Below are 24,403 nucleotides of genomic sequence, written 5' to 3'. Positions count from 1 at the left end.
CAAATGTTTACCAACTCAGCTGCTACACCCACAGGCTTTTTTTTACTCTGCCCAATTCCTTAATACTGTCAGGTGTAGAAATCATACGATCTACTTTTTGGCAAGTTCAATGCCTGTTCTAAGAATTAGTTGCTCTCTCCGATATTAGGAGAAATTGAAACTGTTTGAAGACAAGATAGCAGAAGAAAGGACGTTTCGTTTGGAAGAGCGCAGAAGACAGCGAAAAGATGAGAGACGTATAACCTACTACCGCGAGAAAGAGGAAGAAGAGCGAAGACTCTTAGAAGAGAAAATCTTAAAAGGTAGCTCTTTGGTCAACTTTCATGGTCCTCCGATTCCCTACATCACAGGGCTTTTATTTTAAACATGTATGTGTGAAGTATCTGTTCTGTATAGCTTTGCAAAGCTTTAATTGTTTTGCAGTGTAACTCTTAACTAGGTTTGCAAACTGTGCGCTATTTTGACATCTAGTGGTTGGGTAGGGAATTGTTTATTTACAAGGTTTTTTTGGGTGGGCATCGCCTTAGGCAGAGTCCATATGTCTTCACTGTGATTGTAAGCGCTCAATGCACTCTTAACATAACTTTCATTTTTAGAATCTTTTTGCTTCTAGTGTGCTTGTAGGTGCATCAAGAGAGCTACAGTAAAGTCTTCAATAACAAATCGGAAAGACCTCGAAGGATTGGCAGAGTGTAGGAAGCTGCCTCGGTATTTGTTAATGCCAATAGGTGGTAATACCATGCACAGTCCAGGGGTTGCCCAAAAGTGTACATGGCTCAATCTAAAACCCAAAGTGCTCTAGTAACGGTAGTGTGGGCGAGCAGCCTTAGGCCTAACACAGAGGAGTGCAAGTCATCCATTGCACAACAGTGGTCAATAATGGACACACGACTCAAGAAGGAGGTCCAGACCAATTTTAGAAAATTTTACTTTGTGCTTTATTTTCAGACCAAGTGCTTTGTAATCAGGTAAGTACGTATTTAAAAATGGTTTTCACCTTGAAAAATCGACACTTAGAAACTTTTCAGCACAGTTAAATGTTATCATGTGGGCAAAAGATGATCGCGGTTAAACAGGTAGGTATTGCACTTTCAATCCCAGTCTTTGGAACCAAATTTTAGCAAGGGTCAGATGAGTGCTAACTCTGTACCACCAGCGGCGGCCGAATGCAGTGTACGAAATCTGAGTTCGGCCCTATGCTTTTCAATGGTGACTGGGGATGCCTGGAGCCACAATGCTTGCAGGTAGGTAAATAAGTTGCAGGAGCCACATTTTGTTTTAGCACCAGAACTAGGAGGTGGAGGGGGGGGGGGGGGGGGGGGTGAACAAAGCAGCAACAACCTACACCATTAGTGGCATTGGGGCGGACGGGTGCAAAATTGTTGGGCAACCAATGCTTTTCTGTGGAGATTCTTCTCTTGATAAACAGGCTGTATGTAGGTATTGCACCGGAGGTTACAGGAGGGAGACCTACTACAGCTAAGGTAAGTATAGATGTAAGGGGTCATAGGGGCATAGTCTGTCAAGCTCACCAAGGGCTTCGGGTGTAGGGTGCCTTTCAAAGTCCGATCCTTCTTACTGGAGCCGGTCGGGGAAAGCCTCTGGATTCACACTGCTGGTGCTGCCGTGGAGATCAGGAGAGGTCAGTGTAGGAAGCCGGCTCTGTATATGCTATACCAAAGTAAGGTATAGTGTGCACATAGTCCAGTGGATCCCCAAAGGCTTACAGAGGTAAAAGTAGATAATACCTTACCCTCTATTTGTGGTAGTGTGGGCGAGCAGTAAGACATTATCAGAGGGTAGTGTTAAGCATTTATTGTACTCTCTGGCAATCAATAATATCACACACTCAGACTGCACACTCACCAATTGTTTTGTATATAAATATTTCAGAGTTGCATTTTATTTTTCAAAGCCTTTATTGAAAAATAGTACTTTTCAAGAATAATACAGTTGAATGCAGTTGGCTTGGTTATAGGTAGGTCAAATGTTCATAAACAGTTGAAATTACATTGCAGTTACTTTGTAATTACTGTGATTACTTTTTAGATTCGTTTTTTCTGCTAAGTGTGATATGCATAGATATCACACTGGGACATTTCCTAGATAAAAGAAGTCAGTTTTAGTAAACACAGTTTCTTAGGTCTTCATACAATTTCCAACTCCACACTTTAAACTTTTTCTACTGAAAAACAGTCAATGCAGTTCTTTGGGAGAAAATTAGGTCATTGGTTTAAAGGTGAGTAATCGCTCTTTGGAGTTGTGTTTTTAGGGTTAGAACCAGGGCCCACCATTGTCAAGGATGCCCCCTTGAAACACCCGCAGCGGCACTAGGGCTGCAGAATGCTGAGGTCCAGTGTTATCCAATGGGGGACAGAGTGCCTCCGGTTGGTGGCTGCTCATGGGCACGCCACTTGGATGTGGGAGCAAAGCTCTTAGGGTTTATTTCTGAGTAAATGGGAGTGTAGGGGGGAATCAACCCCCCCCTCCCTTGGGCACAGAAGCTTCTGGGTGCAGGGTGGTGAATATACGTCAGTAGCCCTGTTGGTTTCAATGGGGAAGCTCCGGTCAGAACAAACACAGCAGGCTCGAGCACAAAGATTTTCTGAAGGTTACCACCAGTTGGAGAGCTAAGTTGGGATGCTGGGACACTGTCGGTTTGGCCACCCAAGGCCGTGGGGATTGAGTGCTGAGGTTCCTTAACGCTCCGGTCGGCCAGCCCGCACTAACATTCTCTCCTCCTCATGCAGGCTCTTTCCCCATCACGCCGCTCTGCTGGCAATGTTGTATTGCTTAATGCTAACAACAACATTTTTTTAGGTCTCGCCTGAGCCAGCGAGTACTGAGTTCTCAATACACTGCAGAAAGCAGACGCCAAGACTTCAAACTGCGGATACCCCCTACCGCCAGCGCCCTCTCTATGCCAGCCTCCGTTTACTTCGGCAGTATGTGCTGGTCTGTTAACCCTTTTTACCTCTCACTAGGTGTATCTGCAGATTCGACCATAGGCTTGCAGTGCGTGACGAGTGATTATAACACCATGCCTTCTCTGTCCTTTGACAACCTCCGATGTCACCTTGTATGGGATATAGGGCAATAAAGAATCTGTGCCCATTCAGTGCTTGTTAATGGGGCTTCTCATCGGATGCCTCCTGTTTCTAAGCGCCCCGACTCTTTATCATCCAAGTCAAGCAGTGCCAGATTTAAGGAAAGGTACAGTAGGTAGGATGGACAGGGTATAGAAGTTTCCAAGCAGTGGAACGCATCAGATTTGTTGGTCTTTACTGCTATAGCGCTTTCGTAGCTAGTATACTGCTGTGAGCTAGCTGCCTCCCAATCAATGGAACTGGTGACCAGTATGTTCAACACTATCATCCGCTGCATTAACCCACTGAGCTTTCTGGTATTTTTATCTGTGTCCTGCATGAGTGTCAAGATTTCTGCAGTAGGTGCACTTACCCACCTAGTTGTGTGGCTGAGTTTAGAACCAATGACCAGGCTACACATGTCCATATATGTTCGAGGCATGTGGGCTGCTGAATTCATATCTGTGCATAGATCGCCGCCTAGTGTTTGGTCCGGATGATTGCACATTGTTGTCCTGGAAGAGTCTTCGAAGTATCACGAGATAGGTGGCTCCTCCCCTGGACTACAGTGCGCATGGGCATCCTCTCCATCTTCAGATAGTTTTTTTCCGCCATTGGGTTCGGATGTAGTTTTTTTCCGCCATTGGGTTCGGATGTACTTTCGTAACTTGGAGTTTGGAATCGATTAAAACTTTCTAAAGGCCAAAAGGCCTTCGGGGTCGTCTGTATTGTTTTTCGATCGGTGCCAACAACTTTATTCCTGTTTCTACTCAGGACGTCGAATCGGGCTGCGTGGCCTTTTTGACACCAAAGGACCAATCGTCGATGGAACGAAGTCCATTCAAAAGATGCCCCAACTGTAACTCTAAATACCTACACATAGATAAACACCCGGTGTGTAACAAGTGTTCACCTCCAGAACACAATGAAGCGAACTGCTTAGCTTGTGCTCAATTTCGATCGAAAAAGACACTTCAGGTTCGACGAGCAGCGAGGCAGACAATGCAGAAGTCAGCGCCTGAGCCGGAAAATATCTTTTGAAGACGACGAAGAGGTCGTTGAAGCTGAAGACTCAGATCAGCAGTCGGAGCACGGGTCAGAACATGACTCCAACTACTACATCGAAGACTTAGAAGACATCGTCGAGGTAGGGGATGACGATCCAGGCATCGGAGCCTTCTAGGGCGAGGACACTGGGCCAACCGGGAGTACGGAGCCCAATACATTTACTGATACGCTCCCATAGGCTCAGGTTGAGGCATCGCCGGAAGGCCTTAGCCAAGATCAAAACATCGATTCTATAGCCCCGCAATTAAGCCCGGTTAAGAATATAAGACAAGAGTGTGAGAAGGTGGCCTGATATGCAGTGCTCACTATTCTAGTGAACACTATGTATCAGTCCAGCAACCCTTATTGATGATTGGTTGTAAGTCAACCTTATAGACCAGCTATCCTAGTAGCATGGATACGAGCAGTCTAAGGCTAAAGACTCGAGAGGGCGTGTTAAGCCAGCTGTTTACCACACATATCCCCCTTGAATACCAAGTGAAAGGACACCACACAAGTGTTATGAAAATAAACAAGATATTTATTAAGAATCACAACAGCCCTGTACTCTTTATGAGGACAGGGTACTAAGCACAAAACAAAACTCTTACGAAAATACTTAAGTTAGCACAGTATATACAAATGCCCGAGGGGCACGGAAAACCATATACTCTGAAAGTGGAATGCGAAATTACTAGCAGGTAAGTACAGTACTAATAGGCTTAGGAATCGCTAGGACTTGACTATAGAATCTTCAGATTACTTCTAGGAGGCCTAGGGGACTCGGATGCAGAGTGTGCACTCTCACGCGTGATGCGGGACAAAGTCTATGGTAGCTAGTAATGACAAAGTTAGTGTTCTCGGGCGAACCCGACCTGGTAGGAGGAAAACGAAAGTGGATTCTGACCCTTGGATAGTGAGGCTATGCTGGGGCACCGAAATGCCGGTTACCTAGCCCAGGGGCTGCAGCGGCATAGGTCTCAAAAGACGTCGGGGAATCCTCGTAGACGGACCAGGAGCCTGGAAGAAAGATGCTGGCAGGCGACCAGTGAAGAGAGTTCGAAGTGATCCAAGCCTGGATCTTGAAGACAGATGACACCTGAAAGCAGAGGGGACCAAGTTCGAGACTACTAGCCAGTAGTCAGGTGGCACCAGGAGGGCACCGGATGGTAGTCACCTCGACTAGGTGAGTGGGTGACGCTGTGCTCGCAGATCTCACGGACCAGGAGGCGTTGTCGGCGACCAGGATGGAGGAGCGAGCTGTCCCACGAAGATTGAAGCTGTCGGCGTCGCTGGACCCAGGATTGGGCAACAAAGCCTTGGCAAATTCAAGCCCACGCGGTGGACTCAAAATGGCGTCTGGAGTGGACCAGGAGGGTCCGGGGTGCCTCTCTTGAAGAAGGAAGCAAGGGCCAGTCTGGAGCAACCAGACCAGCAGCAGTGATGTCGTCGGGCGTCGTGTAGAAGGCCACAAGCCAGCCGGCTAGTAGCCACACAGCGCGGTGAGCACGCAAAAGCAGAAGGGCCCCACGCAGATCGTGGAGATGCTGGAGGGCTGATCTTCGGTGCTGGAGCTGCTCAGGGTTGGGGCTTCTCGGACCCCAAAGCACTCACCAGTGGAGCACACGGTGGGCTTGTTGCAAAGAAGTCGTGCAGTCTTGGCGATCGTCGGTCCCTCGAGGTCTCGTCGCACTCACAGTTCTCAGCTTTGCTGTAGAGGTGAGTAGAGGTCAGAGGTGCCAGGGAAGCCGGGTCTCGTCGAGCTGGGTCGTCGGATTCGTGAAGAAGGACTTGCAGCAGACCGCAGTGTTCTTAGGATGGTGCCCGCTTGATGCAGGGTGACTACTCCTTAGCCACAAGGGAGAATCTTGAAGAAGGAAATCTTGATGCCTTTCGCAGAAAGTCGGGTCTTGATTCCAAAGATGATCTAATTTGAACAGGGGGCCCGCTCCCATCTTTATACTAAAAAAAGGGGGCTGACCCGGTGACTAGGTCCTGCCTATGGGTGGGACTAGGAGGGGGGTGGTTACACCCCTCTCCCATGCCGGACTTCCCCAGGCCAGGGGCTGGTGTGCCCCTGGAACTGGTTCTGACTGGCCTATGCGTAGTGAGCACCGGGGTGCCACTCAGCAGTCACCTTCCTGTAAAGCCCTGCCTACCCAGGATACACAAAACCCTGTCTGGGACGGTGCTAGCACCGCCCACGACAGGAAACCCTTTGTCCAGTATCCCCTCGCTGGAAGGACTCCCAGCTGCAGGGGGTCAGACTCGTGTCTGTGTTGGCAGCATCCATTTTGTGGAGCTGAGGCTTCGTTTAACTTTAACCGGGGTTCACAGTTACATACATGTCGTGTCCCTCTAGAAGGGTGGAATGCTAACCCCGTCGCCAGAATTGGCGAGGGGTTAGTATTCCAATTCGTATGACACCTTACTCGACATGTTTTGATAAAGCAATACCAAAGTTAGCATTTAACCGCGAGGATTATAATGCACTTAAGAGTATATGGTATGCGATATCATGGAACAGCTATTGGGACTTGGTTCCGCAAGCTGCAGACAGGCTCAGCTCATGCCAGAGCACCATCTCACACGATTCCAAGCACTCTGCCTTCAGGATTGTTAAGGCCTGCCATAGAAGTGAGTGATAGGAATCTGTGTGTCCATTTTTAGGGTTAGATATAGGTATACTATATCTACAGCAAAGGGTGATTACACGACTTTGCCCCATCTGTCATGCAGCCAGTTGTGTCAAATTTAGGAGGCCAGCCAGGGGTGGCATAATACATGCTGCAGCCCCTGGCAGCCCTGGGTACACCCATGCCCCGAGTTACAGGGTCTGATAGGGTGGCCCAGTACCAATTGAAAATGCACCTAGGGTACATGGAATCCATTTTATAGAGAGAGCAGTAGGCCTGGGGTCCTGATTGGCAGGGTCCCAGGTCGACTATGTCAAAAACCAGCTAAAACACAGGGCAAAAAGTTGGGGGCAACCATAGTCAGGAGGTACCTTCCTACACAACCCCCCCCCCAAACGAAAGGAGATAAGGCTATCCTTGTCCAGGTAAGCCTCTATTACCTAAGTGGCCATATAAGGAAGGACCAGCTCTGGCTTGGTTTCCCCCTGTGTCATGGTCCACTAAGCAACCCCTCACCCTGGGGTATCTGAGGGTCTCCACCATAGGGAATCTCTGCCTTTGGTGTGTCTTGCGAAAGAAGAAGGCTGATGCTGGGATGGAGTACTGAAGTGAGGCTCTCTACCTTTGGGCTCAACTTCCTCCAATCACCATTCATCATGTGTGCCTTTCTTTCTTTAGCTGAGATGCACTGAGCTCTCAGGGTCAGCCTCTGGCTACCTAAAGCTGGGGGCTGAGTCCCTCTGTTTGGCTTACTGGAGGGACAGGTCAGGTTTGGGGTTTTTAGGCCCCTTGTTTGGCTGTGCCCAACAGTGTCCAGCTGTGGGAGGTCCCTAACTACTTTTAAGGGGATCCCTCAGGAGTCTGTTTTATTTTCACTTGGCTAGGGTTACCAGCTTCAGTGATCCTAATCTGCTGATTAAGGGGTTCTTTTGGACAGGGGGCCCTTTGGGGTCCACCACTGGCCTCCCTGACCTCTTCAGCCCTGGGCTGACTGAGGCAGGGTAGAGAGGTGCAGGTTACCTGCTCCAGACTTGGTCCCACCTGAGAAGGGTCCACTGCCATCAGGGGCTCTGCCAGGCTAGGCCTGACTACCTCTGGGGCAGTTCCCTCAACAAGGGTAGAGTCAGTTCCCTGAGGAGGCTGGCTCTCACCTAGTGTCTGGGAGAGGGAAGACTCTTCTTCCTCCTCAATGCTCTCTGTTTGAGTGTAGTGATCCATTGTTGCGGGGCTTCACAACCTCACTATCTGTTTGAGTAGAGGCTGAGACCATTTCAACCTTGCCAACCTTTTCAGGAGGGCACTCAGTTTGTGTTTGGGCTGTGACTGTCACAGCCCTCCTATCCTGTTCTGGAAAGTGTCTGAGCCTGGGCAGTGGCTACCACTGCTCTTCCAACCTTTTCAGGGAGGAATGATGCTTGGACTGGGGCTGTAGCTATTACTGCCCCACTAACCTTTCTGGGTAGGCCTATCATTCTGGAGTGAGTTTCTTGCTCCACCTCAACCCATGCTGAGATTTCCAGGTCATTCCCCAGTAAGCAATCTACAGGTAGGTTGTCTGTCACTGCCACTCTCATGGGCCCTGTGACATTACCCCAACTGAGCTCGACTACTGCCATGGGATGCCTTCTCTTCACTCCATGAACGTCTGTCACCTGGTAAAGGAAACCAGGGGTCAGTTGAGCAGAGGGGACCAGATGGTCAATCACCATGGTGATACTGGCCCCTGTGTCTCTGTATGCCTCAACTTTCTGACCCTTGATAAAGGGCTCTTGTCTATACTTTCCCAAAATGTGGGAACCAGTAGTGAAGTTGGCAAACCCCAAGCCAGTCTCACAGACAAGAGTGTTGTTAGGGGACCTGGCTAGGCCATAGTCCTCCTGGTTTCCCAAAGTAATGCCCACCACATTCTTGGGGGCACTCCCACCACCTGGGGGATTACCACTAGTGGTAACAGGAGGTCTGGGAGTGTTACTTGGGGGTATGTTTTCCTTATTGCTATTTTTAGGGCACTTGGCATCACTTTTGTAATGGCCCACCTGTTTACAGGTATGGCAATAAGGTTTCTTCTGTTCTGAAGGAGTGTTCTGGGACCCACCACCCTTATTGGAGTTTTGGGGCCCTTGGGAAGTCTTCTCTGTGGATTTATCCCCACCCTTCTCTTGAGGCTTGGTTGATTCCTTCTTTTGGTCGCCACCCTGGTTCTTAGGCCTGACCCTGGTTCTGACACATTTGTCTGCCCTCTTACCCAATTCCTGTGGAGAGGTCAGATCAGAGTCTACCAGGTGCTGGTGTAATAACTGGTTCTGACAATTACTTAAGATTTGCTCCCTCATAATTAGATTGTACAATCCTTTAAAATCAGTAACCTTACTACCCAGTAGCCAGCCTTCAAAAGCCTTAGTGGCACAATCAACAAAGTCAGTCCAATCCTGAGACTGAGTTTTCTGGGTATCTCTGAACAGCATCCTGTATTGTTCAGTGGTTAAACCAAACCCATCAACCAGTGTATTCTTCAGGACTTGGTAATTGTTAGCATCCTCAACTCTAGTAGTGAGGAGCTTATCTCTACCTTTACCATCAAAGGAAAGCCACAAGATAGCTGCGCACTGACTTTGGGGAACACCCTGCACAGTGCAGGCTCTCTCCAAAGCAGTAATCCATTTGTGGATGTCATCCTCTTGTTTAAAGGGGGGCACTATCTTATTCAGGTGCTTTGTATCAAAACTCCTTTCCCTATTGCTAGGTTTATTGCTGCCACCAGTGGGCTGTAGCCCACATAATTCTTGCTCTCTAGCAAAGGCAAGTCTCTCTTTGGCCAGGGCAAGTTCTTCCCTTTCAATCCTCAGTTTGACTGCCCTTTCTTCAGCTTCATACACTCTCCTCTGAGGGGAAGTCATCCCTCTGTGAGAAGAGTTGTGAGAGCCATTGGTTCGAAGGGATCTGTTAGAGCCTCTTGATAGAGACCTAAGTCGTCCATTCCCAATGTTAAGCTGACCTGAGAGTGGCCCCAGGGGTCCCCCAGTACCAATCTCATGTCTGCTTAAGTTGGACCTGGTTAGTCTGCTGACTTCTACCTGTCCCTTATCTGCCTCATCCCCTGACAACTGATCCTCATCCTCATCCTCAGCATCATCTGCTTCCTGGAGGGGGTGGTCATGGTTATCAAAGGGTCCCTGTAAGGAGGGCATACTCCCATCTGGATTAGGAGAGCTAAGAAGTTTCTCAGCTTCCCTGGCATCATAAGTCTCTAAGAGACCAATCAGAAAGGAAGTTGTGGGGTTAGACCCCTGTTTTATCTTCCTAGAGGTACACACCTGTCGTAACTCATGGAAGCTAAGAACAGTATATCTGGAAGGGAGGACCTGTGGAGGGTCCACTGACACAAGGGGAGACTCAGAGTTTCCTCCTTTGTCTGACATACTGTTTCTAGTGTGGTGTAAGTGATGCACCTACCTACACTATATGTTTGCCTACTGATCCCTTGCTAAGAGTTGCAGCCAAGGTGTGCTAAGCCTTGAGGAGCTACAACAGCTGGTTCAGTAGAACTCAGAGTATTCTAAGCTAAGTTACATGTACCTAACAGTACTTATGTGATCTTTCAACAAGATATTCTTAGGATACGTGTGGTAAAACAACAGCAAGCTCAAATCCCAACCGCTGCTCACCAATGTGAGAAGGTGGCCTGATATGCAGTGCTCACTATTCTAGTGAACACTATGTATCAGTCCAGCAACCCTTATTGATGATTGGTTGTAAGTCAACCTTATAGACCAGCTATCCTAGTAGCGTGGATACGAGCAGTCTAAGGCTAAAGACTCGAGAGGGCGTGTTAAGCCAGCTGTTTACCACACATATACCCCTTGAACACCAAGTGAAAGGACACCACACAAGTGTTATGAAAATAAACAAGTTATTTATTAAGAATCACAACAGCCCTGTACTCTTTATGAGGACAGGGTACTAAGCACAAAACAAAACTCTTACGAAAATATTTAAGTTAGCACAGTATATACAAATGCCCGAGGGGCACGGAAAACCATATACTCTGAAAGTGGAATGCGAAATTACTAGCAGGTAAGTACAGTACTACTAGGCTTTGGAATCGCTAAATCTTGACTATAGAATCTTCAGATTACTTCTAGGAGACCCAGGGGACTCGGGTGCAGAGTGTGCCGCCAAGGATGGCTCAAAGCGACTTGGTTCCGGCCTGAGATCCAGAACAAGGTCTTTGATCTTCCTTTTGATGGTGAGGCATTGTTTGGGAAAGTCATCGATGATACCCTTCAAGAAATAAAGGATGCGGAGACTGCCAGGTCCTTAGGGACCCTTCAATACCGCAAGTCTCCCTTTAAAGAAGGCAGAGGTGGTACCTATAGAGGATCCCTCACACAACAGCGCTACTCCTCCACGGGCTCAGGTTCCCAGCAATACCGGCAGCCCTATCAACAGCGCCAGGGCCAGTCGACAAACTACTCCAGGCCTTACAACCAGGGAAAACAGGCTGGACGAGGACGGGACTCGTCCAAGCGCCAATAGCGGCCTGCTGGCTCTTCTACTGGACCCTGCTTCAAGAAATCATCAGTTGGAGGCAGGGTCACCAAATACCTTCATAACTGGTCCAAAATAACATCGGACCGTTGGGTGCTCAACATCATTCGGAAAGGGCATACTTTGGAATTCATGCAAGTCCCTCCACCAAAGCCCCCGGCAGCCATTCCGTCGAAACACCAGTGTCTCCTGCAGCTCGAAGTCGAACAGATGCTCCGAAAGGGAGCGATAGAGCCGGTTCCCTCAAACCAAAGGGGACAGGGATATTATTCCAGGTTCTTCCTGGTGACGAAAACGCAAGAAAAATGGCGCCCCATTTTAGACCTCATGGAGCTAAACACCTATCTCATCTCCTTATCTTTCCGGATGGTCTCTCTCCAGGACATCTTGAAGCTCATCAATCCGGGAGATTTCATGGCCACGCTCTATCTCGAGGATGCGTATTTCCATGTTCCGATCCACCCAGCACACAGAAGGTTTCTGCGATTCACAGTACCCAAGAGCCATTTTCAATTCAGGGTTTTACCCTTTGGAACTCCGCTCAGCCCCGAGAATTTTTACAAAGGTGCTGGCGCCAGTAGCAGCTTTCCTGGGAAGGAACCATTTCCAAGTCTTCCCCTACCTGGACGACTGTTTGCTGAAAGCTCCGTCCAGGGAGGCAGCGCTAGAGGCTGTTCAAGCTTGTACAAATCTGTTCCAGAATCTAGGCCTCACTCTAAACAATGAGAAGTCCTCTGGTCCCGTCAAAAAAGGCTCGCTTCATGGGGACCCTCTTGGATTCAAAAATCTCAAAAGCCTTCCCTAATCTGGAAAGGAGGGAAAAATTACAGACCTTGGCTCGGGACTTACGGGCAAGAAGGTGTCTTTCTGTATGCCGATACAAATCCCTACTGGGGGTGATTTCATCGTGCATTCCACTGATTCCCCATTGCAGACTCAGAATGCGTCCTCTGCAGGAAGAACTGGACAAACAGTGGCAACAGGTCCACGGTTCTTTCGAGGACATAGTGACGGTCACTCCGAGGATGAAAGACACGACCTTATGGTGGACAGATCAAAACAACTTGTCCCAAGGTCTATCCTTTCTTAAGCGACCTGTCCCCACATGTTGTGACAACGGACGCGTCGTTGGAGGGTTGGGGAGCAGTGATGCAAGACCTACATGTCAGTGGGCATTGGTCGCCCCAGGAGAAAAATCTCCACATCAACCTTTTAGAACTAAGGGTGATAAGACTGGCTCTGCAAGCTTTTATGCCTCGCCTAGAAGGTTCGCAAGTGCTGATCAGGACGGACAACACCACGGCCATGCACTATGTGAACAAGGAAGGAGGAACCAGATCTCGTCTTTTGTCGCAAGAAGCTCAACAGATCTGGGAATGGGCGATCCTTCAGAGGATATCACTGAAGGCAGAACACTTACCAGGGATCCTAAACTAAAACGCCGACAGACTGAGCAGGTCATCCTCAGTCAGCCACAAGTGGGAATTGAATCAGACAGTTTTGGAAGAGATCTTCAGCCAGTGGGACAGACCGGAGATCGATCTCTTTGCCACTCCGACCAACAAAAATGCCGGTCTTACGCAAGCAGGCTTCACCATCAAGGTTCACTGGGGAGTGCGCTTTCGATAGCATGGTCGAGGACATTTGTCTACGCTTTTCCTCCCATTCCTCTGATACCACGACTTATCAGGAAAATCAAGGTGGAGCCGTGCAGGATGATCCTGATAGCCCAGGCTTGGCCGAGGCAGTTCTGGTACACGGAGCTCCATCTGTTGTCGATAGCTCCTTGCTTTCCTTTGAGGATTCTGCCGGATCTTCTCACGATGTCAGACAAACAAATTTGGCACCCAGATCCACAGTCGTTACACCTGACTGCATGGCTCCTGAGCAGCGAGAGTTTATGAACCTGCCCTTATCAAGAGAGATTAAGGATGTTCTGTCCCAGGCAAGGGCTCCTTCAACGAACAGGACTTACCGCCTTAAGTGGAAAAGATGTTGTTGCTGGTGTAAGAAAGAAAGCATTGATCCTTTCAATTCCAAGCCTCATCAGATCCTACCTTATTTGCTGTCCTTGGCTAAGTCAGGACTAGCCCATTCATCAATTAAGGTCCATTTGGCTGCTTTGTCAAGGTTCAGAAGAACAGGATCCGGTCCTTCCTTGTGGTCTTCCAATATTATCAAGCAATTTCTTAAGGGCTTGTTCAGGGTCTATCCACCGGTGAGACCGCCCCCTCCTACATGGCATTTAAATCTAGTCCTTTCTCAACTCATGAAGGGTCCATTTGAACCAATCCATCGTTCTGACATGAAATATCTTTCGTGGAAATTGGCTCTCCTCCTTGCTCTCACGTCGGCTAGGCGTGTTGAAAAATTACAGGCTTTAACCATCCAAGAACCTTTCCTTCAATTCAAAAGAAACACTGTGATCATGAGAACTAATCCTAGGTTCATGCCTAAGGCTCCCTCAGATTTCCACTTGAATGAACCGGTCATTCTGAAGGCGTTCTTCCCTCAACCTTCTACGCCAGCAGAAAGAGCATTGGATGTGCAACGATGCTTGAAATTCTATTTAGAACGTTCTAAAGGTTTTCGAAAATCTTCACAACTATTTGTCGCCTTCGGAGGTCCTGGTAAGGGCCTTCCGCTATCCAAACAGGGTGTTTCGAGATGGATCACAAGTGCCATTCTACATTGTCACAAGGCTGCAGGAAAACCTTTAACTGGAAAGATCCGAGCACATTCCACAAGATCCGTGGCTTCTTCAACAGCCCTCTTCGCGGGGGTGCAGATTAAAGACATTTGCAGAGCTGCTACCTGGAGCAGCGTTCACACCATTACCAAGCATTACTGCTTGGAATCCTTGCAACAAGATGATGAGGCAGTAGGACAGGCTGTCCTGAGGAACCTCTTCCACTGATGGTGAGCTTTCCTTTCTTTCCCACCTTCCGTTTTTCACATTTTGTATCTTATATCATGTTGCCTATTGCTATAATTTATGATGCAAAATGTGATTATCTTGCCAACTGCTTTCTACTCTGATACAAAGCATGGGAATCTATGAAAGTTTCGATACTGGGGTAAGAAAACAAGTTACTTACCTGTAACTTTAGTTCCCCAGTATTGGTAACTTTCATAGATTCCCATGCGCCCACCCGCCTCCCGAGGAAAGCTCAGCCTACAACAGATATGGTGTCTAAGTACACAACGGCTATGAAAATCTGAGGCTCTGAGGTTCTTTCAGGAAGATTCTAAGGGGTGAGGCACTTCTGATTGGCTGATGCCAAAGTTTGGTCTCTTTTACACAAAGAGGGTGATATGCTACAAAAGGGAATGAGGCCTAGGCCTTTTTCCTTTGTCTTTTGTACCTACAGCTATGGTATTTTTGTTACCGAGACTCCCATTCCGACGACGGGGAATGATACAAAGCATGGGAATCTATGAAAGTTACCAATACTGGGGAACTAAAGGTTCGAGGCATGTGGGCTGCTGAATTCATATCTGTGCATAGATCGCCGCCTAGTGTTGGGTCCGGATGATTGCACATTGTTGTCCTGGAAGAGTCTTCGAAGTATCACGAGATAGGTGGCTCCTCCCCTGGACTACAGTGCGCATGGGCATCGACTCCATCCTCAGATTGTTTTTTTCCGCCATTGGGTTCGGATGTGTTCGGTTCCCTCCTGTCGGAATCGATAGTTATTAACTTCACTTTGCGTAAGGCCAAAAGGTCTTTAGGGCTTGCGTCGCTATTGTCTTTCGTTCGGTTTGTATCTTCTCGGCTCCGAACAGACGTTGCTCTTCCGCGTGCTTTCGGCGCGGAGGGGCCTACTCGACGCTCCATACTCTTCATCCATCATGGACCGTAGTCCATTTAAACGATGCCCAGTGTGTGCCTCGAAGTACCCACATATCGACGTACACCCGGTGTTTAACAAGTGCTTGTCACCGGACCACAACGAGGCCAAGTGTATGGCCTGTGCCAGGTTCCGGTCCAAAAAAACTCTCAAACACCGTCGAGCTGCGCGCCTGGACGCCCAGCGCTCAGCCCCGCCACCTACAGACATCTTCGATGCCGGGGATGTCGAGGACGACGATATCCAAGAGATCACGGAATCTAACCCTGCGTCGGGGGTCGAGGACGAATAAGACGCTGAGGACGGGGATTTCGATGAAGTCGTCGAGGAGGTAGGGGACGACGACGGGGCCCTTGCCACCATAGAGGATAGCTCGGACGAGGAGCTTCCTCAGACTGACTCCGGGGCCGTCCATACTCATGAGGCCCAGGTCGAGGGATCGCCTTCGGGCCTTACCCGAGACCTTGATGTACGTTCCACGGCTCCGCCTTCCGGCCCGGCCACGGACATTTATACTGAAACACTCCCGGTGCCTCCAAAACCGAAAGTGAAACCGACGGTCTCGGCGCCAGTGAAAACGAAACCGAAAGTGCAACTCGCACTGGTCGCGTCGAAGACTTCGGAGGCCTCGGCGCCGAAGAAATCGAAGATGGCCGTCGAGCCGAAGAGCCATGTCAAAATGGCCGACCCCAAGGCTACTTCTTCGAAGCCTAAGGTTAAGGGGTCCGACGCAGCCGCATCGACGCCGAAGACGGTCGACGCCGGCAAGGTTCGACTCGAAGGCAAGAAAACGGTCGACGACCCCAAAAGGTCCACTGTCGAACCGAAGAAGAGGCAGGACGACCCGAAGTCCCTCTCCGCCTCTCCAGGTGCGTCGACCCCGAAGGGTGCATCCTCGGTCGCCGCTCCAACGCCTGCCGCTAGAGACTCGGTTGAACAGGCGCGTCCATCCGCCTCGTTCACTAAAAAGGTTACGGAGTCCCTGCAACGAATCAGGGAGGGGACTGCAGCAGTCGAGCCAAAGGACCCGGTGCCGCCCAAGCCTCAAGATAAACCGGCAAAGGCACCAACGCCGATACTTTTCACCTTGCCGCTAAAATCGGCGCCGAAGGCTTTTGCGCCGAAACCAAAGGCCGCGGTGCCAGAGAAGGTGTCTTCGACGCCGAAGCAGTCTTTAGTGGTCCCCGGCCCACGGCAGCCACCGCTTGCGGATGAGGAGCGTCAGGAACATTTTATCGACGCCAACACGGGCAGACTTTCCCTCCTAAAGAGGAAAATCACCCCTGAACCACTGTTGGAGTCTTACAAGATTCCACTCAAAAGGAAGATGGACTCTGCTGGTGCTCCTGCCTTGATTGAGCCCATTTCGCCACAGGCTTACGAACTCTCGCCCACTCATTCCAATGTCGAGGCAGGTGAAGGCGACGACGAGGATGAGTACAGCTATCCCGTCTACACTGACCCTGAGGATGTGACTGAACCATGGACTGCTGGTGGCGATCCTGGAGACCCGCATTCTGGACAGGAGCCTCAGCTTTTCTCAGCCAAAACTTCCCCCACTGAGGACTCTGCGGCCTTCAATGCCCTCATTGAACGGGGAGCAGCCAATCACAGCGTCCAGCTCCATGCTGACCCAGTGGACGTCGACTTCCTTTTCGACACCTTTTCGGTCTCTGAAAAAACTGTAAAGACTCTGCCAATGCTTAAAGGTGTTTTGAAGCACGCAGCTGAGGTGTTCAAAGAGCCCACCCGGGCAAGGGTCATCAACCCGAGAATCGACAAAAAGTACAGGGCGGCGTCCACTGATCCAACTTATATCAAGGGACAGTTGCCTCTGGATTCCCTGGTTGTCTCCAATGCCCGCAAAAGAGCCAACTCACAGACTACGGGTGATGCTCCTCCCCCAGACAAGGAATCAAAAGTCTTTGAGGCTTCAGGGAAGAGGGTGGCAGCGCAGGCAGCCAACATGTGGTGTATATCCAACACGCAGGCACTACTGGCACGTTATGACAGGGCACACTATGATACCCTTCTACAGCATTTGCCAGATCAGTATAAGGAAGCAGCAGAAATGTTGATACAGGAGGGGAAGCTTATCTCCAATGCTTCCATAAAGTGCGCCCTAGATGTAGCTGACACCGCCGCACGCGCTATTAACACTAGCGTTATGCTTCGTAGACATGCATGGCTAAGGATATCTGGGTTCAAGCCGGACATTCAAACTACCATCTTGAACCAAACGGTCAACCCAGATCACCTGTTTGGACCTGAGGTTGATACCACCCTTGAAAAAATGAAGAAAGACACCGACACCGCAAAATCAATGGGTGCCTTGCATTCCCAGCAGTTTCGGAGTGGGTCCTTTCGTCGCTCCAATACTAGGGGCACCTCAAGGGGTCAACTCTCGCAGTCAGCGCAGTTCTACAAGAGCAACACCCAAATTTCTTATTCCAACAAGGGTCGAGGTGGTTACCGTGGTAACAACACCAAGGGCAGAAGACGTGGCAACAACAGCTCCAGGCCCTCCACCGCCAACAAACAGTGACGCCTTGTCGCTGCCCCCCGACCACGCAACACCGGTCGGGGGGAGACTCCAGCAGTTCCTGCCCGTGTGGAAGTCCATCACCACGGACAGGCGGGTCAGGTCACTTGTCCAATACGGTTATTGTCTGGAGCTCTCATCCACTCCACCCAACATACCCCCAAAGCACCGTCCTATGTCCGGCGAGCACTTGCACTTATTGCAGCAGGAAGTCGCAGTCATGCTGCAAAAAGGGGCAATAGAGCTCGTGCCCTTGCAAGAAAGGGGTACGGGAGTTTACTCCCTGTACTTTCTTATTCCAAAGAAGGACGGATCTCTCAGACCCATCCTGGATCTCAGGCCCCTCAACTTTTACATCCAGAGCATTTCCACATGCTCACACTGAAACAGGTTCTCCCACTGCTTCAACAGGGGGACTTCCTGGCAACTCTGGACCTGAAGATTGCCTACTTCCACATTCCACTACATCCTTCACACAGAAAATACCTCCGGTTCACCATACAAGACCAGCACTACCAGTTCAAGGTTTTGCCTTTTGGGGTCACCACGGCACCCAGGGTTTTCACGAAGTGCCTGGCGACGGTGGCGGCACATCTCAGACGTCAAAACATTCACGTCTACCCCTACCTGGACGACTGGCTCATTCAGGCAAAGTCGGCCCATCAGTGTGCCGACCACGTGCCCCACACCATTCACCTCCTGCACGACCTGGTTTTCTCACTGAATTATCCAAAGTACCATCTCCAGCCCGCCCACATACGGCAGTATCTGGGTGCGACTATAAATACTCTGGCGGCCACAGCACAGCCCAATTCAGTGAGAGTCGACAACATTCAGTCACTGATCCAAAGATTCAGACCTCAACACTCGCTTCCAGCAAGAGTATTCATGCAGTTGATAGGCATGATGGCCTCCTGCATCTCCATTGTCCCGCACGCGAGACTACATATGCGTCCGCTTCAGGAGTGCTTAGCACGTCAGTGGACTCAGGCTCACAACCAGTTGAAAGACCTAGTGTTAGTGAGCGGTCGGGCATACAACTCTCTGCATTGGTGGAATCCACGAAACCTTTGCAAGGGCCGACCGTTTCAGGAGCCTTTGCCACAGATTATCCTGACAACGGACGCTTCTCTCCAGGGATGGGGAGCGCATGTACTCCAATACACTGTGCAGGGACTATGGACGCAGCAGCAGGGGAAGATGCACATCAATGTTCTAGAACTGATGGCAATCTTCATGGCACTAAAGGCCCTCAAAGTACATCTATGCAACAAGGTCGTGTTGATCCGGACGGACAACATGACGGCAATGTACTACATTCAGAAGCAGGGAGGCACACACTCTCCGCAGCTGTCACATCTGGCGCAGAGCATGTGGAAGTGGGCCATTCAGAGGAACATCTTCCTCATGGCGGAGCATCTCCCAGGCAAAGACAATCAGATGGCGGACCTGCTCAGCAGGCACAGCCACCAAATGCACGAGTGGGAGATACATCCATCAGTACTCCAGCCGTACTTCCAAAGGTGGGGTCACCCAGAGATCGACCTGTTCGCCACTCAGGAGAACGCAAAATGACAAAGCTTCGCCGCCAGATTCCCACACCCACTGTCGCAGGGCAATGCGATATGGATGAACTGGTCAGGCAAATTTGCGTACGCTTTTCCCCCAGCACCATTGATACTGCTGGTGGCACGCAAACTCAGACAACACTCGATGACTCTCATCCTGGTTGCTCCAACATGGGCTCGTCAGCCATGGTACACCATGTTTCTGGAATTATCCGTGGTACCACATCAGAGGCTACGTCTCACCCCCAGCCTTCTGACGCAGAGCCATGGCGACATTCAGCACCCAGATCCGCAGCAGCTCAACCTGGCGATCTGGCTCCTGAAGTCCTAGAGTTTGGCTACCTAAACTTACCTCCCAATTGCATGGATATCATTCGGGAGGCAAGGAAGCCTACTACTAGAGCCTGCTACGTGGCAAAATGGAAGCGGTTTGCCATTTATTGAGCAAACCACAACATTAACCCGCTTGATGCTTCTATTCAAGACATCATCTGTTACTTGTTCCATCTGTACAGGTCTAATCTGGCCTATACTTCCATTCGCATTCATCTGTCTGCAATGGCCGCGTATCTCCAAAATAGACAACACCTTTCGCTATTCAAGGTGCCTGCCATCAAAGCCTTTTTGGAAGGCCTCAAACGAGTCATTCCACCACGGACTCCACCAGCTCCTGAGTGGAACCTCAATGTGGTTCTTACCAGACTGATGGGTCCTCCCTTTGAACCACTGCATTCCTGCGAAATTCAGTTCTTGACGTGGAAAGTGGCTTTCCTCGTAGCAATAACATCGCTACGGAGGGTCAGTGAATTGCAAGCCCTCACAATCCAAGAGCCATTTATCCAAATTCATTCCAATAGGGTGGTGCTCCGCACTAACCCTAAGTTCCTGCCCAAGGTTGTGTCTCAGTTCCACATCAACCAAACAATCGAATTACCTGTTTTCTTTCAGAATCCTGAGTCAATGGCGGAGCGGATGCTCCACACCCTTGACGTTAAGCGGGCCCTATTGTATTACATTGATAGGACCAAGGACTTTAGAAAGATTAAACAACTCTTTGTCGCCTTTGCGCCACACGACAAAGGTAACCCTATTTCCAAGACTGGTATTGCTAGGTGGATTGTTAAATGTATCCAGATCTGCTATGCAAAAGAAAAACGCACTCTTACCATTCCGCCAAGAGCCCACTCCACCAGGAAGTTGGGGGCCTCTATGGCCTTCCTTGGAAACATTCCCTTAGAGGACATATGTAGAGCAGCAACATGGTCTACCACACACACATTTACTAAACATTACTGTTGATGTGCACTCCAAACAGCAGGCAGCTGTAGGGCAGGCTGTTCTAAAAACACTTTTCCAAACTGCTGCAGCTGGCACAGGCGGCCGCCGCTAATGGAGGGACTGCTATGTATTCTATGCACAGATATGAATTCAGCAGCCCACATGCCTCGAACCGAATATGCTACTTACCAGTATGCATCTGTTCTCGGCATGTAGAGCTGCTGACATTCATATCGCCCGCCCTCCTCCCCGGCGCCTGTAGCAGCTGCAGAATTCACATATACTTCTAGCATGGTCATCATTCACTGAGTTTCACTCCATCTTGGCCACAATGGCTAAAAACAATCTGAGGATGGAGTCGATGCCCATGCGCACTGTAGTCCAGGGGAGGAGCCACCTATCTCGTGATACTTCGAAGACTCTTCCAGGACAACAATGTGCAATCATCCGGACCCAACACTAGGCGGCGATCTATGCACAGGTATGAATGTCAGCAGCCCTACATGCCAAGAACAGATGCATACTGGTAAGTGGCATATTCGTTACAGATAAGTAACTTGTTTTCTTCCCCAGTATTGGTAACTTTCATAGATTCCCATTCGCCCACCCGCCTCCCCTGGGAAAGCCCAGCCTTCAGCAGAGGTGGTTACTGTTACACAATGGCTACAAAAATCTGAGGCTCTGAGGCTCTCAGGAGGGTTCTATTGGATGAGGCTAATCTGATTGGTTGTTGCAAGTTTTTGGTCTCTTTTACAAAAAGAGGGCTATATGCTACAAAATGAGATGAGGCCTATGCCTTTCTTTCTCTTTTATTACTACTGCTATGGTATTTTCTGTTTACCGAGGCTCCCATTCCGTCGACGGGGGAATGATGCAAAGCATGGGAATCTATGAACGTTACCAATACTGGGGAACCAAAGTTACAGGGTCTCCCTGAATACTAAATCTAGGGGTGTTTTTCAGGTAGGGTGAGGGCAGGGACCAATGGGTCCTTGCCCTGGGGTGAGTACACCCCCTATCCTGCTCCTCTCCTGTGGGAGGGGGGCAGGAGCCTATCTCTGAATGAGCAGGGGTCCCCATCCTCAAGATGGCCGGAGCAAGGACTTGTGCTTCACCTCGCCTCTCCCACCTGAGGGGTGGAGTTGGCAAAGGCTGGCACACCCCATTTCCTCCCTGAGGGTTTTGTGCCAGTATTCCCGCCAGAGTGGGGGCCAGAACTGGTGGGGACCAGTTGCTGAGTACAGCAAGTGGCCTGGAGAAGCTCACAAAAGCGGCATGCCTTTTGAAGCTTCCCTGCCTATCCTGGGGGATGAGACCTAGCACCTTGTCCTGGATGTGCATTGTTGCAGGCCCAGGAGAGCGGATGGCGCTCTACCCAGGGGTCCAGCAACATGTCTGCTGTGTGGTAGCCTAGGCAGCCTCTCATGCAAGACGTGGATTGTAGGTTAGGTTTCAAGGGGCATCTCTACGATGCCCTTTGTTGTACCTTTTACATTAAATCCCACACTGGCATCAGTGTGGGTTTAATGTGTTTAGAAGTTTGGTATCAAACTTGTCCGACTTCAGTGTAGCCGTTATGGTGCTGAGGAGTTCGTAATGACAACATCCCAGCACCATATACTCTTAATGGCATCACTGCGCTTACATTGCCCAGGATTTGCACTGGGTACTGTAGGGGCACAGGGCTCATGCACCTGTGCCCACACCACTGGCATAGGGCACCCAGCTAGAGGGGTGACTGATGTATGCTAGGACAGTGGGTTTGTGGGCATGTCACACAGGGGTGTGTGCCATGTCGACTGTTTAATTCTGCTACAGGACACTCAGCCTGCAAATCCAGTGTGTGTGTGTGTGTGTGTGTGTGTCAGGGTGCAGGGCCCCTAAGGGTGGCACAATAAGTACTGCAGCCCTTAAGGATCTTCCCACGTCACAATGTCCTGGGTACCTAGGTTACCTTTTACCAGTTGCTGACATGTGGCCAGAGATGCCAATTGGTTTTAGTTTCAACACAGTTTTTAGGGAAGGAACACAGACCCTGGGCACCTGATTGGCAGGAGCCCAGGGCACACTCAGTCAAAGCACATCAGCAATTCAGCAAACAGTGGGGGCATACCATGCAAGAAAGTTGGCTCTTTCTCACTGTGATGGCATGCGTTGTTACAACACACTTGTTGTAATGCCTTTACAACGCGGTCATGTGTAAAAAAACAACAAAAAACATGAGGTGACATGGCATATTCATTACAGGTAGGTAAAGGTTGGGCCCAATCGGTCCCTTCCTTGGGGTGAGTACATCCCCTATTATGCCACCCGCTGGTTGGAAGGGGCATATGCCCCACTCTGGTTGGCTAGGGCACCCCCATCTGGAAGATGGCGGGGACTGAGAGTTGTGCTTCACCTCGCCTCCCCCACCTGAGGGGTGAGGTTGGCAAAGGTGGGCACACCTCTCTTCCTCACTTGGTTTTCCCGCCGATTCTCCTGCCCAAAGTGGTGGTCAGAACAGGTGGGGGCCAGTTACTGAAAGCAGTAAGAGGCCTAGGGAAGCTCACAAAGGCGTCAAGCCTTTGAAGCTTCTGATTCTTGGACCCTGCCCATCCTTGGGAATAGTAGGCTTAGCACCTCCTCCCAGGATGTGAATTGTTTCAGGCCCCTGAGAGCCACAGAGACTCGACCCAGGGGTCCAGAAACAAGCCTGGTTGTGGCAGCTGAAAGCAGCCACTCAGCCTAGACACTAGTGTTAGGTCGGGTTTCAGGGGGCATCTCGAAGATGCCCTCTGTGTGCATTTTTCATTAAATCCTACACTGGCATGAGTGTGGGTTTAATATGCTGAGAAGTTTGATACAAACTTCTCAGTTTTCAGTGCAGCCATTAGGGTACTGTGGAGACTCTATGAAGGCTTTTTAGTAAATAAACTGCAGCTGCAACTTTTGCCCTGTGTTTAATTAGTATCCTTCCCTAGGCCCTTAGATGGGTAAATAGCAGGGTGACAAATTGCCTGTTCAGCTAGACTTGATAATGGAAAGGTGAACATATTAGACTTGGCAGATGAAAATTCTTTGTTTATTTTGGGGGTGGTGGGGATTGGGGGGAGAAATATAAGTGAATGCTGTTTGAGTGATGTCATTGTGCTGAACATATACATGCAGTAGCCAAAACGTAATATTTTGTCCTTTGTGAGAAAGTGGCTCTAAATATATTGGACCAGAACAAGGTATAGTGTGTATATAACAGAGGTGAAAGCCAGGTTTGACCTTACTCTTTAAAGTGGTAGCTTGGTTGAGCAGTAAGGCGGTACCAGAGGACAGGGTGAAGCATTTGTTGTACACACCCAGTCAGCAACACGTTTCACACACTGAGACTGAACTCCAGGCCAATTGTTTTTATATCAAAGATATAGTGATTTTATTTTTAAACCAACTGTTCTCAATATGAGAGGTCTCAGATGAGTACTTTGCAGAAAGGCAATAGACTTGGCAAACACAATAGGTACAGGGGTTGCAGTAGGCAACACAATTCTACACACAATTTAGCATTGAGCTCAGTGTGGAAAAGTGTGGCTCACTGGTTAGAGGAGGCAGACCTGGAAGCAGAGGTCAGCCCGGGACCAGGGTTCAATTCCCGGCTCGGCGGGGTCTTGAGTCCTAAAATGTCCATGGACTCGACAATTCTCGCTCCGGTGCCTACTCGATTCATGGGTTCACACTCTGCGACTCTGGGCAATAGCTTGCTTAATCTCCACAACGGCCCATCGCGGCGGGATACCTTGCGGATACCCTGCCGGGGTTATCTCACAGGGGAATTCCAGGACGGGTTTCCTAAGCAAGCGCTTAGAGACCGGTTGGTGAT

At 49.7% G+C, this 24,403-nt stretch overlaps 1 protein-coding gene across 2 annotated transcripts in view; it reads left to right on the top strand.

Annotated features, from left to right (window-relative positions):
* The window catches only part of EIF3A (eukaryotic translation initiation factor 3 subunit A), a 771,171-nt gene that overhangs the window by 451,318 nt on the left and 295,450 nt on the right, over positions 1-24,403 (top strand). For both annotated transcript variants that reach the window (XM_086922925.1, XM_086922923.1), the window contains exon 16: positions 149-302. In XM_086922925.1, coding sequence (XP_086779051.1) covers positions 149-302 — 154 coding nt within the window. The remainder of the gene's footprint in view (positions 1-148; positions 303-24,403) is intronic.

The sequence above is a fragment of the Lissotriton vulgaris genome, chromosome 5 (assembly GCF_964263255.1).
Source record: "Lissotriton vulgaris chromosome 5, aLisVul1.2, whole genome shotgun sequence".
In the NCBI taxonomy this organism is placed as follows: Eukaryota; Metazoa; Chordata; class Amphibia; order Caudata; family Salamandridae; genus Lissotriton; species Lissotriton vulgaris.
This window is presented reverse-complemented; position numbering and strand designations above follow the sequence as displayed.